Consider the following 13,842-nt stretch of genomic DNA (forward strand, 5'->3'; position numbering starts at 1 on the left):
AACGGCGCAGTTGCGCGGCTCGAACAAAGGGAGAGAGAGCGGGAAGATGTCATTATGTGCTGTGAAATCGTTTGTTTGCAGGCGTGCGTGTATAACAGGCTCGTTTACTGCAATATAGATATTTCTAGTCGCCTGAGCTAGGAGGGGACTGAGAAATGTGTGAGAAACGGAGGTGGCCGGAGAGTGACGCGCGCGACCGAGACGCGGGGTAGCTTTCTTATAACGTAAAGGAAGCCAGCCCGTGACCGTCTACTTCTAACATCCCTTGTGAGCGGCGCCTTGCGCGGCTCGAACAGAGGGGGAGAGGGCGTGCGTCATCCGGGGGGGGGTAGCTTCCTTGTAACGTAAAGGAAGCTATAGCCCGTGACCGTCCGTTCTGACATCCCTTGTGAGCGGCGCCGTTTGCGCGGCTTGACAGAGGGGAGTAACCAGCTGGTCTGCTTCATCCCCTGAGGCGACGGCAGTGCGGGCAGAGGCCGGCCGCTGCGCGTCGGTGAGGGCGGGGGAGAAGGAGAGAGCGAGGCTCGCGGGAGGGGCTCCGGCGAGCGCTCAGCTATAACCACCGGCTCGGAAGGCCTTTGAGAGCGGCGTTTTTTCTTACGCGGCCCGGAAGAGGCAGCCGGAGAAGGTGGAGGATCGTGAAACATGGCGAGTCGAGCCCGCAGGGTCGACATCGGCAAGTCCTCACACTGTTCGCAGCCGCCCGTGAAGGGCGCGGGCTGCGTGGTCGAAACCCAGGCAGAGAGCGCAGATCACGTGGCGGTCTCCGTCGCTGAGCGCGGCTCTGCACGAGCCACAGGATGAGCGAGGCATTTGCAACAACGCCTCGCGCTCTTTTAGATGTAAAGTGTGTCGCGGGGCGAACACACAAACACATACAACACAGAGCAGTAAAAGGATATATTCGCCGGATAGCGAAGCAGGCAGGGAAAGCTGAAGGCGGCGAAGGCGGCCGGCGTCCTCAGGCTGAGATCCTCGGCGTGCTGGTCGCTTGATTCGACGGCGGCTTCCTCAGAGAGCAGCGATGCGTAGAGCTTCGCTGAAAAGACAGAAATCAGAGAAGCAGCCTCCGAGCCCTGTTTATATACGCTAAGCCACACCCCTTTTCGCGGGCTGTGACGCATTAAGCGCGCCAAGCGCGCTCATTGGTCGTGACGTCACGCCAAGGGCTCAGCGGTAGGCTGCTGCAGTTGCCGCAGGGCAGCCAATGGGCACGCTAGTAAGCTTGCCCTAGGTCTGCAGGCTGCCGCACTGCGTTGACAAGATTATAAAAATTAAGGATAATTTTTGGCTTCAGTATCTCGAGAAAGAAAGGCTTTCCCGTAGCGTAAGCAACTACGCAATACGAGAGAACCTCTCGTAAGAGAACATCTGTTCTCTATGTGAATATATAGTAAAGTGTAATTTATTCCTGTGATCAAAGCTGAATGTTCAGCATCATTACTCCAGTCTTCAGTGTCACATGATCCTTCAGAAATCACTCTAATATGAGGATTTGATGCTCAAGAAACATTTATGATTATCATCAGTGTTGAAAACAGTGATGCTTCTTTCAGAATTCTTTGATGAATAAAAAGTTCAAAGAACAGCATTTATTAAATGTATTTACCAAATTGATTAAAGTATTTATTAAATATTTTAATGCAATTTAATGCATCGTATAAGAATAAAAGTATTATTTTCACTCTCTTTTTTTAACCTTACCACAAATGTTTGAATTCTATCCCGGTTTCCACAAAATGTTAAGCACCAAAAACTCTTTTCAACATTGATAATAATCAGAAATGTTTCAAAATCATCATATCAGAGTGATTTGTGAAGGATCATGTGACACTGAAGACTGGAGTAATGATGCTGAACATTCAGTATTTTTATCCAGCTCATATATTTAAGTTCAGTAATTTCACTTTAAAGACAATTAATAGGTAATTTTCATTGCCATTAAAGTGGAATAAGTGAACATAAACATATAAGCTTGATAAAAATACTCATTTTAGAAGAAAATTTCAGATGGCACTTAGAGGCTTTTGCATCTGAAGTCTTCATATATATATATGACTTCAAGCACATGAGACAATAAACAATAAGTAAATAATACAATTAAATGAATGATTAAATGAAATGAAATGCCTTATTTTAGTAATGACTCATATGACTGAAACGTCTTGAGTGGTTAAGCACCTTTGCGACACACAGACACGTCCAGCACGCCGTCGTCCAGGCACTTGTTCGGCGTGAGGCAGAATCCCTGGTTCTCCGGGTTGTTCTTCCCGCTGGCGAGCACGGCTCGAGGAGGAGTGAACCGATACGCCGGGATCCCCTTCACCTCCACCTCCTTCTCGAAGCGCATGTGGATCGACCTGCGGGACCAGAGGCAGAACATCAGCACAGAATAGAGCATTTCCTCTGATCAAGGCAAGTTTATACAGCACATTTCATACACTATGGCAATTCAAAGTGCTTTACAGGAAGGAATTTAAATAATCACAAAATAAAAGCAAAGAAAATTAAAAGAGTAAAAAGATAATAGATAAACTTCTCATCTGGCAAAACACCGGTGTATCATATTTTTCACAACTCCCAGTTTTACTCTGAGATTTTCCCATGGTGATTATTACACTGTGTGTGTGTGTGTGTGTGTGTGTGTGTGTGTGTGTGTGTGTGTGTGTGTGTGTGTGTGTGTGTGTGTGTGTGTGTGTGTGTGTGTGTGTGTGTTGTTCTTTCAGCACGCCTAAGAAATCTGATCAGGAGTGTGTTTCCCGAACAACGCTGTAACTCGCTGCTTCACTGCTATACTGCGATGCATCATTGAAGAAATCATCTATAGTCTCTCGACTGTTTCCAGACACCGTACTGTCTCAAACTGGCCGTTCACGCTGGTTAATGATGTCACTCAGGTATGGAGTGATAACTACTGTTAATGAATCTGTTAGAGATCGAATTAATGCTAGATGTTTTTCTATAAATACAGACATGCATCTGAGGACTATTTCTCATTTTTCTCAGTTATTTTGCTTTATTTCCACGTTCGCACATGCGCACTCTTCATAATCGACACTTTAAATCTCTTGACAAACTCAAAGATGTAAATGACATTTGTGTGTATTCTAGATAAAAGACACAGGTTGCACTGAATGTCAGTTTGTTTATTTTGCTCAAGATCAGGATTTATAGGCGGGTCCACAACGCGCTCACACACACACACACTTATTACACACACACTCTGCTTATTACACACACACTCTGCTTATTACACACACACTCTGCTTAATTACACACACACTCTGCTTATTACACACACACACACACACACACACACACACTGCTTATTACACACACACACTCTGCTTATTACACACACACTCTGCTTATTACACACACACTCTGCTTAATTACACACACACTCTGCTTATTACACACACACTCTGCTTATTACACACACACTCTGCTTATTACACACACACTCTGCTTAATTACACACACACTCTGCTTATTACACACACACTCTGCTTATTACACACACACACACACACACACACACACACACACACTGCTTATTACACACACACACTCTGCTTATTACACACACACTCTGCTTATTACACACACACTCTGCTTAATTACACACACACTCTGCTTATTACACACACACTCTGCTTATTACACACACACACTCTGCTTAATTACACACACACTCTGCTTATTACACACACACACACACACACACACACTGCTTATTACACACACACACTGCTTATTACACACACACACACTCTGCTTATTACACACACACACACACACACACACACACACACTGCTTATTACACACACACACTGCTTATTACACACACACACACTCTGCTTATTACACACACACACACACACACACACACACACACACACACACTCTGCTTAATTACACACACACTCTGCTTATTACACACACACACACACACACACACTCTGCTTATTACACACACACTCTGCTTAATTACACACACACTCTGCTTATTACACACACACACACACACACACACACACACACACACACACACTGCTTATTACACACACACACTCTGCTTATTACACACACACTCTGCTTATTACACACACACTCTGCTTAATTACACACACACTCTGCTTATTACACACACACTCTGCTTATTACACACACACTCTGCTTATTACACACACACTCTGCTTAATTACACACACACTCTGCTTATTACACACACACTCTGCTTATTACACACACACACACACACACACACACACACACACACTGCTTATTACACACACACACTCTGCTTATTACACACACACTCTGCTTATTACACACACACTCTGCTTAATTACACACACACTCTGCTTATTACACACACACTCTGCTTATTACACACACACTCTGCTTAATTACACACACACTCTGCTTATTACACACACACACACACACACACACACTGCTTATTACACACACACTCTGCTTATTACACACACACACACACTCTGCTTATTACACACACACACACACACACACACACACACACACACACTGCTTATTACACACACACACTCTGCTTATTACACACACACTCTGCTTATTACACACACACTCTGCTTAATTACACACACACTCTGCTTATTACACACACACTCTGCTTATTACACACACACTCTGCTTATTACACACACACTCTGCTTAATTACACACACACTCTGCTTATTACACACACACACACACACACACACACACACACACACACACACACACACACACACACACACACACACTGCTTATTACACACACACTCTGCTTATTACACACACACTCTGCTTATTACACACACACTCTGCTTAATTACACACACACTCTGCTTATTACACACACACACACACACTGCTTATTACACACACACTCTGCTTATTACACACACACACACACTCTGCTTATTACACACACACACACACACACACACACACACACACACTGCTTATTACACACACACACTCTGCTTATTACACACACACTCTGCTTATTACACACACACTCTGCTTAATTACACACACACTCTGCTTATTACACACACACTCTGCTTAATTACACACACACTCTGCTTATTACACACACACTCTGCTTATTACACACACACTCTGCTTATTACACACACACTCTGCTTAATTACACACACACTCTGCTTATTACACACACACTCTGCTTATTACACACACACACACACACACACACACACACACTGCTTATTACACACACACACTCTGCTTATTACACACACACTCTGCTTATTACACACACACTCTGCTTATTACACACACACTCTGCTTATTACACACACACTCTGCTTAATTACACACACACTCTGCTTATTACACACACACACACACACACACACACACACACTGCTTATTACACACACACACTCTGCTTATTACACACACACACACACACACACTGCTTATTACACACACTCTGCTTATTACACACACATTCTGCTTATTACACACACACACTCTGCTTATTACACACACACTCTGCTTATTACACACACACTCTGCTTATTACACACACACTCTGCTTAATTACACACACACTCTGCTTATTACACACACACTCTGCTTATTACACACACACACTCTGCTTAATTACACACACACTCTGCTTATTACACACACACTCTGCTTATTACACACACACACACACACTGCTTATTACACACACACTCTGCTTATTACACACACACACACTGCACACACACACACTCTGTTTATTATACACACACTCTGCTTATTACACACACACTCTGCTTAATTACACACACACACACACACACACTCTGCTTATTACACACACTCTGCTTATTACACACACACACACACACACACACACACACACACACACACACACACACTCTGCTTAATTACACACACTCTGTTTATTATACACACACTCTGCTTATTACACACACACTCTGCTTAATTACACACACACACTCTGCTTATTACACACACTCTGCTTATTACACACACTCTGCTTATTACACACACACACACACACACACACACACACACACACACACTCTGCTTAATTACACACACACACACTCTGCTTATTACACACACACACTCTGCTTATTACACACACACACTCTGCTTATTACACACACACACTCTGCTTATTACTGCTTATTACACACACACACACACACACACACACACACACACACACACACACACACTCTGCTTAATTACACACACACACTCTGCTTATTACACACACACACTCTGCTTATTACACACACACACTCTGCTTATTACTGCTTATTACACACACACACACACACACACACACACACACACACACACACTCTGCTTATTACACACACACTCTGCTTATTACACACACACACTCTGCTAATTACTGCTGATTACACACACAGGGGCGCACAGCACACAAACATGTCAAATATTTAAAATAAAAGGACTACAATGTAAAAGATTATTATTGTGTACATAAAGGTATGGTGGATCCGGCTTGTCCCGTAGATGTTCTGCTTGCGCACTTTAACCCGGCTTCGGGCTTTCCACTTTCAAAGTCCGTCATGTAAATAGCGAATCCGCCATGGCGCGAGCGCAACTGTTATTTAAAGAGAATGGGAGATGAGACTCTGATTGGTTTAACGCACGTAAAGCCCAGAACACACCCATTACTCATTAAGAGAATAGAGACAGCCCTTCTAGACCATGCGCTTAGATCGTTAAAGTAGGGCCCTTTATGTTTACCATCAAGTGTTCTTTTTAAGGAAGCATTAGGAAACAAATCTTACAATTTCATTATGTGCTCCAGGGCGTTTGTTTTGAACTGGGGAAATTAGTTTTCCAGGCGGCCCGCCTGATTAAATGTTGTACAAAGGTTACACACGCCGTTCAGACGGACGCCTTTCCCTTTAAAATCCAGGTGAGGAGTCAGTGGAAAAGGACAAGGACAGCTGTTCCCGCCAGCACAATAACCCGAGGCTCCGACGCGAATGAGCAACTGGGTTAAAAGTGGCTTGACAACACGCCAGCCTGGAGTCGTACTCGCAAAACCATGTGTGAGCGGCCGGACACGCCAAGACTGATGGAAATCTTTCCGCACCGAACAAAGGTGGGCGTTTCGGGTCAGAGGTCCCACTGGAAATAGACACAGAGGTCAGCAGGACTCCAGGTGAAAGGTCAAGGGTGACCAGAAACACTTTATATGGAGTATTAAAATAAGAGTCGCTCGTCATACTCTGCATTACTCTGAATTAATGGAAAATATATTTAATTTAATTTAATTATTAAATCTTTGTCTTTTATGAAGTTATTTAATAATAATAATATTCAGAGTGGAAATTAAAAACAACTGCATTACTTTAATTAGAACATTTAAATGTCATTATGAATAATAATTTAATGATAATACATTATATATTCATGAAATTATTTTCAAGTAAAAAAAATATTTATCTGAAATAAAACTGATCCGCATTACTCTGAATACACTTAAAATAAAATAAAAATGTTGAGTATCATATAATTGATAATAGGTTATATAAAATAATATATAATACATAAATGTTAAATAAAGAAATGATAGTGCATTATATGCAGTTATATTATTAAGTCTATACATTTTATGAAATTATTTATTTAAAAAAGTTGAGAAACAGGTGACAAAAATATCTCATAGTGGGGAAATGTAAAATGGAAAAGCCTTACTTTAAATAAGTTAAATATAAAATGAAAATATTGAATGAATAAATAAATTACAGATTTTATAAAATTATTTATATAATATATCACTTTTAAATAAATAAATGATAATGCATTATTTAAAATTATATTATTAAGTAAAAAAATGTATGAAAAAAAGTGAAGGAACAGGTAAAAAATATTTAAAAAACAATAAAAAATGTAAATGCATTACTTTAAATAAATTGAAAAAAAACCATGTAAATGTTAAATCAAGAAATGATATATTATATAAAATTGTAAATAAATAAATTATAATGCATTAAATGCATATCATTTACTTATGCAAATATGCATAATTTATTTTGATTAAATTCTTTATTTTAAAAGTTAAGGAAATTGAAACCTATTACTCTAAATAAATGAAAAATTAATTATTTTAAAAAGTTAAAGTAACAAATAAGAAAAAAGTGTGTAAAGCACCCGGCTGTGAGCGCTGAAGCAATTTATTCTCTTGCTTAAAACTGCAATCATGTTGTAAAATCCCAGCAGCCCGAATATTTCTGCAATGGTATTGCAGTGATATTGCAGGGAATGAGAGTAAAGTTAATATTCCCACACGGAGTCGGGCCAGGAATCCGGGAGGTTCGGACCTTTGCTTCAGTTTCAGGGCCGAGAGGTCGAGAGGAATAATGGCACGCATATTGTGTAATTTCCACATATTGTGTTTTTAAAAGGGAGCTTCAGACATTCGGCTGATTTTCAAACATATCTTGAGCTGTTCGTCCAGCAACACTTACACTAAATCATAATCATTTTTTCTTGTAGAAATATTCCATAAATAATAATAATAGTTTATATTTATCTTGCAGAAATATTCCATAAATATTAATAATAGTTTATATTTCTCTTGCAGAAATATTTCATAAATATTAATAATAGTTTATATTTCTCTTGTAAAAATATTCCATAATAATAATAATAATAATAATAATATTTTACTTTATTTATCTTATAGAAATATCCCATAAATAACAATAATTTACTTTAAATTAATCTTGTATAAATATTCCATAAATAATAATTATACTTCATATTTCTCCTGTATATTCAAAAATATTCCATAATAATAATATTTTACTTTATATTTCTCTTATAGAAATATTCAATAAATAACAATAATAACAATAATTTACTTCATAATAATCTTGTATAAATATTCCATGAATAATAATAATAATTAATATTTCTCTCGTAGAAATATTCAATAAATATTCCATAATAATATTTTACTTTATATTTCTCTTATAGAAATATCCCATAAATAACAATAATAATTTACTTGTATAAATATTCCATGAATAATAATAATTATTTATCTCGTATAAATATTCAATTAATAATAATCATGATAATAATTAATAATTATCATAATAGTTTGATTTACTTCAAATATGTCTTGTAGTAATATTCCATAAATAAGCAATAGTTGTTGAACTGGAAAGCTCACAGAACGGAGTGTGTGTGTGTGAATCTCAGTCTGGCTGGCTGAGCGAGTGAAGCGGCGCATTGGAAACATGTGCAACTTCTAGGAAGTTCTCATGAACAGATGCTCTTTCCGTCACATTACGACATGTTCCGGAGGTCCGGATGCTCGTGATTTACTGAAACTCTAGTAACGGCACTCATGTGATGTGCTGCCAACAACTGTACAACATGAGAACAATCACACACAAACATCACAACAACAACAACAACATCAACAACATGACTTCATCCTGCTCAGAGGATCATACTTTTAACAAATTAAATTAGATCGACGTGAACTCTCACAATCAGATGAACTAATGCCATAAAGCGCTAACACTTTACAATAAGGTTCATTAGTTCATCTATTAACTGACATGAACTAACAATGCATTTGTTACAGTATTTATTAATCTTTGTTAATGTTAGTTAATAAAAATACAGCTGTTCATTGTTTGTTCATGTTAGTTCCCAGTGCATTATGTAAGGGTTAATGCCCTTCGAGGTGTCCATTGTCAGGTATTAATGGATGACGGCGAGGCGCGCGCATAAGTCCATTAATACCTGACAATGGACACCTCGAAAGGCATTAACCCGCTTATACCATGGTCATTTACGAAAGAAAGAAATATTTAATCAATTAATAATATGTCACAGTGTCTGGTTTATGTTCCTTGGGTCACCACTAGATGTCCTCCTTCCCCACGGTGTCCATCACACTCTTGAACTACATCCCCCATGATCCTTGTCTTTTCATTGCACTCAGCTGCCCCTTATCACTGATCATTGCACTCAGCCTGTTCCCCATTAGCATTGTTATTTCCCTGTGTATATATACCCTGTCTGTTTTAGTATGTGTCACGGAGTCCTTGTTTGTATCACACCACTTCCAAGTTCTGTTCTTGCTGTTGTCTTGTACCTGTTTTTGTTGGATTGCTCTATTGGATATTGACCTCTGCCTGGACTGGATACGATTTTGGATTTGCCCAATAAAATATACTACTGCATATTGGATCTCTCTGTTTCCCTGTGTGGATCGTGACAGAAGGACTCCGTCACATCTTGATCCAGCGGTATGTATTCAAACCTCTCTTCCCCAGCCACTGAACAGGAGAGGAGAAGATTATTTGAGGGAACCCGACTGGTGATTTTTCGTGGGACCCGGGGAGGTCGCAGAGGAGTGGATGGGCGAGAGGGTGTTCAACACCACTCTCCACCATGGCCCCCCTTCGACTCTGGGTTGATGAGGTCCAGCCCAGAGCCCCATCCGCCACTGATTCCGCCCAGCTCAGAACCGGCACATTGCCATCAGAAACAGAGGAGGAGAAGGAAGACCTCCTCCATGATTGTTCCGGTGGTCCCAGTTCCGGTGGTCCCAGTTCCGGTGGTCCCAGTCTCGGAGGTCCCCGTGCAGTCTGAGATAGACAGAGCAGCTGAAACTCTGTTGGATTACTTCGAAAGACTACATCAGATCCTGGAGAGTGCCAAGACTGTCCATGGCACGTCTGCCGAGCCTGTGTCTTCGGACAAGATGGCCACCGCCGAGCCTGTTCACGTCACGCCTGCCGAGCCTGTGTCTTCGGACAAGATGGCCACCGCCGAGCCTGTTCACGTCACGCCTGCCGAGCCTGTGTCTTCGGACAAGATGGCCGCCGCCGAGCCTGTTCACGTCACGCCTGCCGAGCCTGTGTCTTCGGACAAGATGGCCGCCACAGAGACTGTTCACGTCACGTCTGCCGAGCCTGTGTCTTCAGACAAGATTGCCGACGTCGAGCCTGTGTCTGAACTTGAGCCGGTAGTGTCTGTTCCTGAGCCGGAGCCAGTGTCTGTTCCTGAGCCGGAGCCAGTGTCTGTTCCTGAGCCGGAGCCAGTGTCTGTTCCTGAGCCGGAGCCAGTGTCTGTTCCTGAGCCGGAGCCAGTGTCTGTTCCTGAGCCGGAGCCAGTGTCTGTTCCTGAGCCGGAGCCAGTGTCTGTTCCTGAGCCGGAGCCAGTGTCTGTTCCTGAGCCGGAGCCAGTGTCTGTTCCTGAGCCGGAGCCAGTGTCTGTTCCTGAGCCGGAGCCAGTGTCTGTTCCTGAGCCGGAGCCAGTGTCTGTTCCTGAGCCGGAGCCAGTGTCTGTTCCTGAGCCGGAGCCAGTGTCTGTTCCTGAGCCGGAGCCAGTGTCTGTTCCTGAGCCGGAGCCAGTGTCTGTTCCTGAGCCGGAGCCGGTGGTGTCTGTTCCTGAGCCGGAGCCGGTGGTGTCTGTTCCTGAGCCGGTGGTGTCTGTTCCTGAGCCGGAGCCGGTGGTGTCTGTTCCTGAGCCGGAGCCGGTGGTGCCAGTTCCAGTGCCTGAGCCGGTGGTGCCAGTTCCAGTGCCTGAGCCGGTGGTGCCAGTTCCAGTGCCTGAGCCGGTGGTGCCAGTTCCAGTGCCTGAGCCGGTGGTGCCAGTTCCAGTGCCTGAGTCGGTGGTGCCTGTTCCTGAGTTGGTGGTGCCAGTTCCTGTTCCTGAGTTGGTGGTGCCAGTTCCAGTTCCAGTGCCTGAGCCGTTGGTGCCAGTTCCAGTGCCTGAGCCGTTGGTGCCAGTTCCAGTTCCTGAGCCGGTGGTGTCTGTTCCAGTTCCTGAGCCATGGCCGCCCGAGGGGTCGTCTCCGCCGTGGCCGCCCGATGGACTGTCTTCTGCTCCGCCGTGGCCGCCCGATGGACTGTCTTCTGCTCCGCCGTGGCCGCCCGATGGACTGTCTTCTGCTCCGATGTGGCCCCCTGAGGGGTCGTCTCTGCCCTGGCCGCCCGAGGGAGAGTCTCCGCCCTGGCCGCCCGAGGGAAAGTCTCCGCCCTGGCCGCCCGAGGGAAAGTCTCCGCCCTGGCCGCCCGAGGGAAAGTCTCCGCCCTGGCCGCCCGAGGGAAAGTCTCCGCCCTGGCCGCCCGAGGGAAAGTCTCCGCCCTGGCCGCCCGAGGGAAAGTCTCCTCCCTGGCCGCCCGAGGGAAAGTCTCCGCCCTGGCCGCCCGAGGGAAAGTCTCCGCCCTGGCCGCCCGAGGGAAAGTCTCCGCCCTGGCCGCCCGAGGGAAAGTCTCCGCCCTGGCCGCCCGAGGGAAAGTCTCCGCCCTGGCCGCCCGAGGGAAAGTCTCCGCCCTGGCCGCCCGAGGGAAAGTCTCCGCCCTGGCCGCCCGAGGGAAAGTCTCCGCCCTGGCCGCCCGAGGGAAAGTCTCCGCCCTGGCCGCCCGAGGGAAAGTCTCCTCCCTGGCCGCCCGAGGGAAAGTCTCCTCCCTGGCCGCCCGAGGGAAAGTCTCCGCCCTGGCCGCCCGAGGGAAAGTCTCCTCTGTCCTGGCCGCCCGAGGGACTGTCTGCTCTGCCCTGGCCGCCTGATGGACTGATGTTTCTGCCCTGGCCGTCTGCACAGCCTGCTCCGCCCAGGCCACCCGATGGACTGTCGTCTGCTTCACCCTGGCCGGCCGATGAACTGTCTGCTTTGCCCTGGCCGCCGGCTAAGCCATCACCCCCTGTTCCTGTTCCCCTCCATGGACCTGGCCCCCCATCCCACCCCCTGATCCTCCACCGTTCCACCTCCCTCCTTGACTCTGGTTTTGTTTGTGTTTCTGGGTCTTGGAGCGTCTGGTAGCCGCTCCGTAGAGGGGGGGTTATGTCACAGTGTCTGGTTTATGTTCCTTGGGTCACCACTAGATGTCCTCCTTCCCCACGGTGTCCATCACACTCTTGAACTACATCCCCCATGATCCTTGTCTTTTCATTGCACTCAGCTGCCCCTTATCACTGATCATTGCACTCAGCCTGTTCCCCATTAGCATTGTTATTTCCCTGTGTATATATACCCTGTCTGTTTTAGTATGTGTCACGGAGTCCTTGTTTGTATCACACCACTTCCAAGTTCTGTTCTTGCTGTTGTCTTGTACCTGTTTTTGCTGGATTGCTCTATTGGATATTGACCTCTGCCTGGACTGGATACGATTTTGGATTTGCCCAATAAAATATACTACTGCATATTGGATCTCTCTGTTTCCCTGTGTGGATCGTGACATAATACTTGAATGTGTTTTAGAGTAAAAATCGTGAGGGTTTTTATTTATTAAGTCGAGCGCACTATTTAATATCTCCCGTAAACAGGCGTCGCCAAGCACCGTGGCCACAGCGCCCCGACCGCAGAGTTTGAGCCAGCGCAATCATTTAGAACTGTCATCAGGCAAATTGACGGGACGCCTTTCCTAGGGGTCCATTATCACTTTTTAACGGACACCCTGCAGCCAATCAGAATCGAGTATTCACCCAGACCATGGTATAACTAATGTTAACAAGCACAACCTTTGATTTTGATGACGTATTAGTAAACGTTGAAATTAATATTAACCAAGATTAATAAATGCTGTAGAAGTATTGTTCATTATTAGTTCATGTTAACTATGGTAGTTAACTAATGTTAAAGGGATAGTTCACCCAAAAACAAAATCCTGTCATCATTTACTCTAGTTTCTCTCCTCTGCTGAACACAAAAGAAGATATTTTGAGGAATGTCAGTAGCCAGACAGATGATGGACACCACTGACTTCAATAGTATGGAAGAAAAAATACTATGGAAGTCAATGGGGACCTGAAACA

The 13,842-nt window shown here is 44.2% G+C and overlaps 1 protein-coding gene across 1 annotated transcript in view; it reads right to left on the minus strand.

Annotated features, from left to right (window-relative positions):
• LOC308705783 (lysosome membrane protein 2-like) overlaps window positions 1-13,842 on the minus strand; it is a 57,722-nt gene that overhangs the window by 19,797 nt on the left and 24,083 nt on the right. Inside the window, exon 7 of the mRNA XM_081390979.1 lies at window positions 2,182-2,360. Coding sequence (XP_081247105.1) covers window positions 2,182-2,360 — 179 coding nt within the window. The remainder of the gene's footprint in view (window positions 1-2,181; window positions 2,361-13,842) is intronic.

Source organism: Scardinius erythrophthalmus (genome assembly GCF_964197995.2).
Source record: "Scardinius erythrophthalmus genome assembly, chromosome: 17".
Classification (NCBI taxonomy): domain Eukaryota; kingdom Metazoa; phylum Chordata; class Actinopteri; order Cypriniformes; family Leuciscidae; genus Scardinius; species Scardinius erythrophthalmus.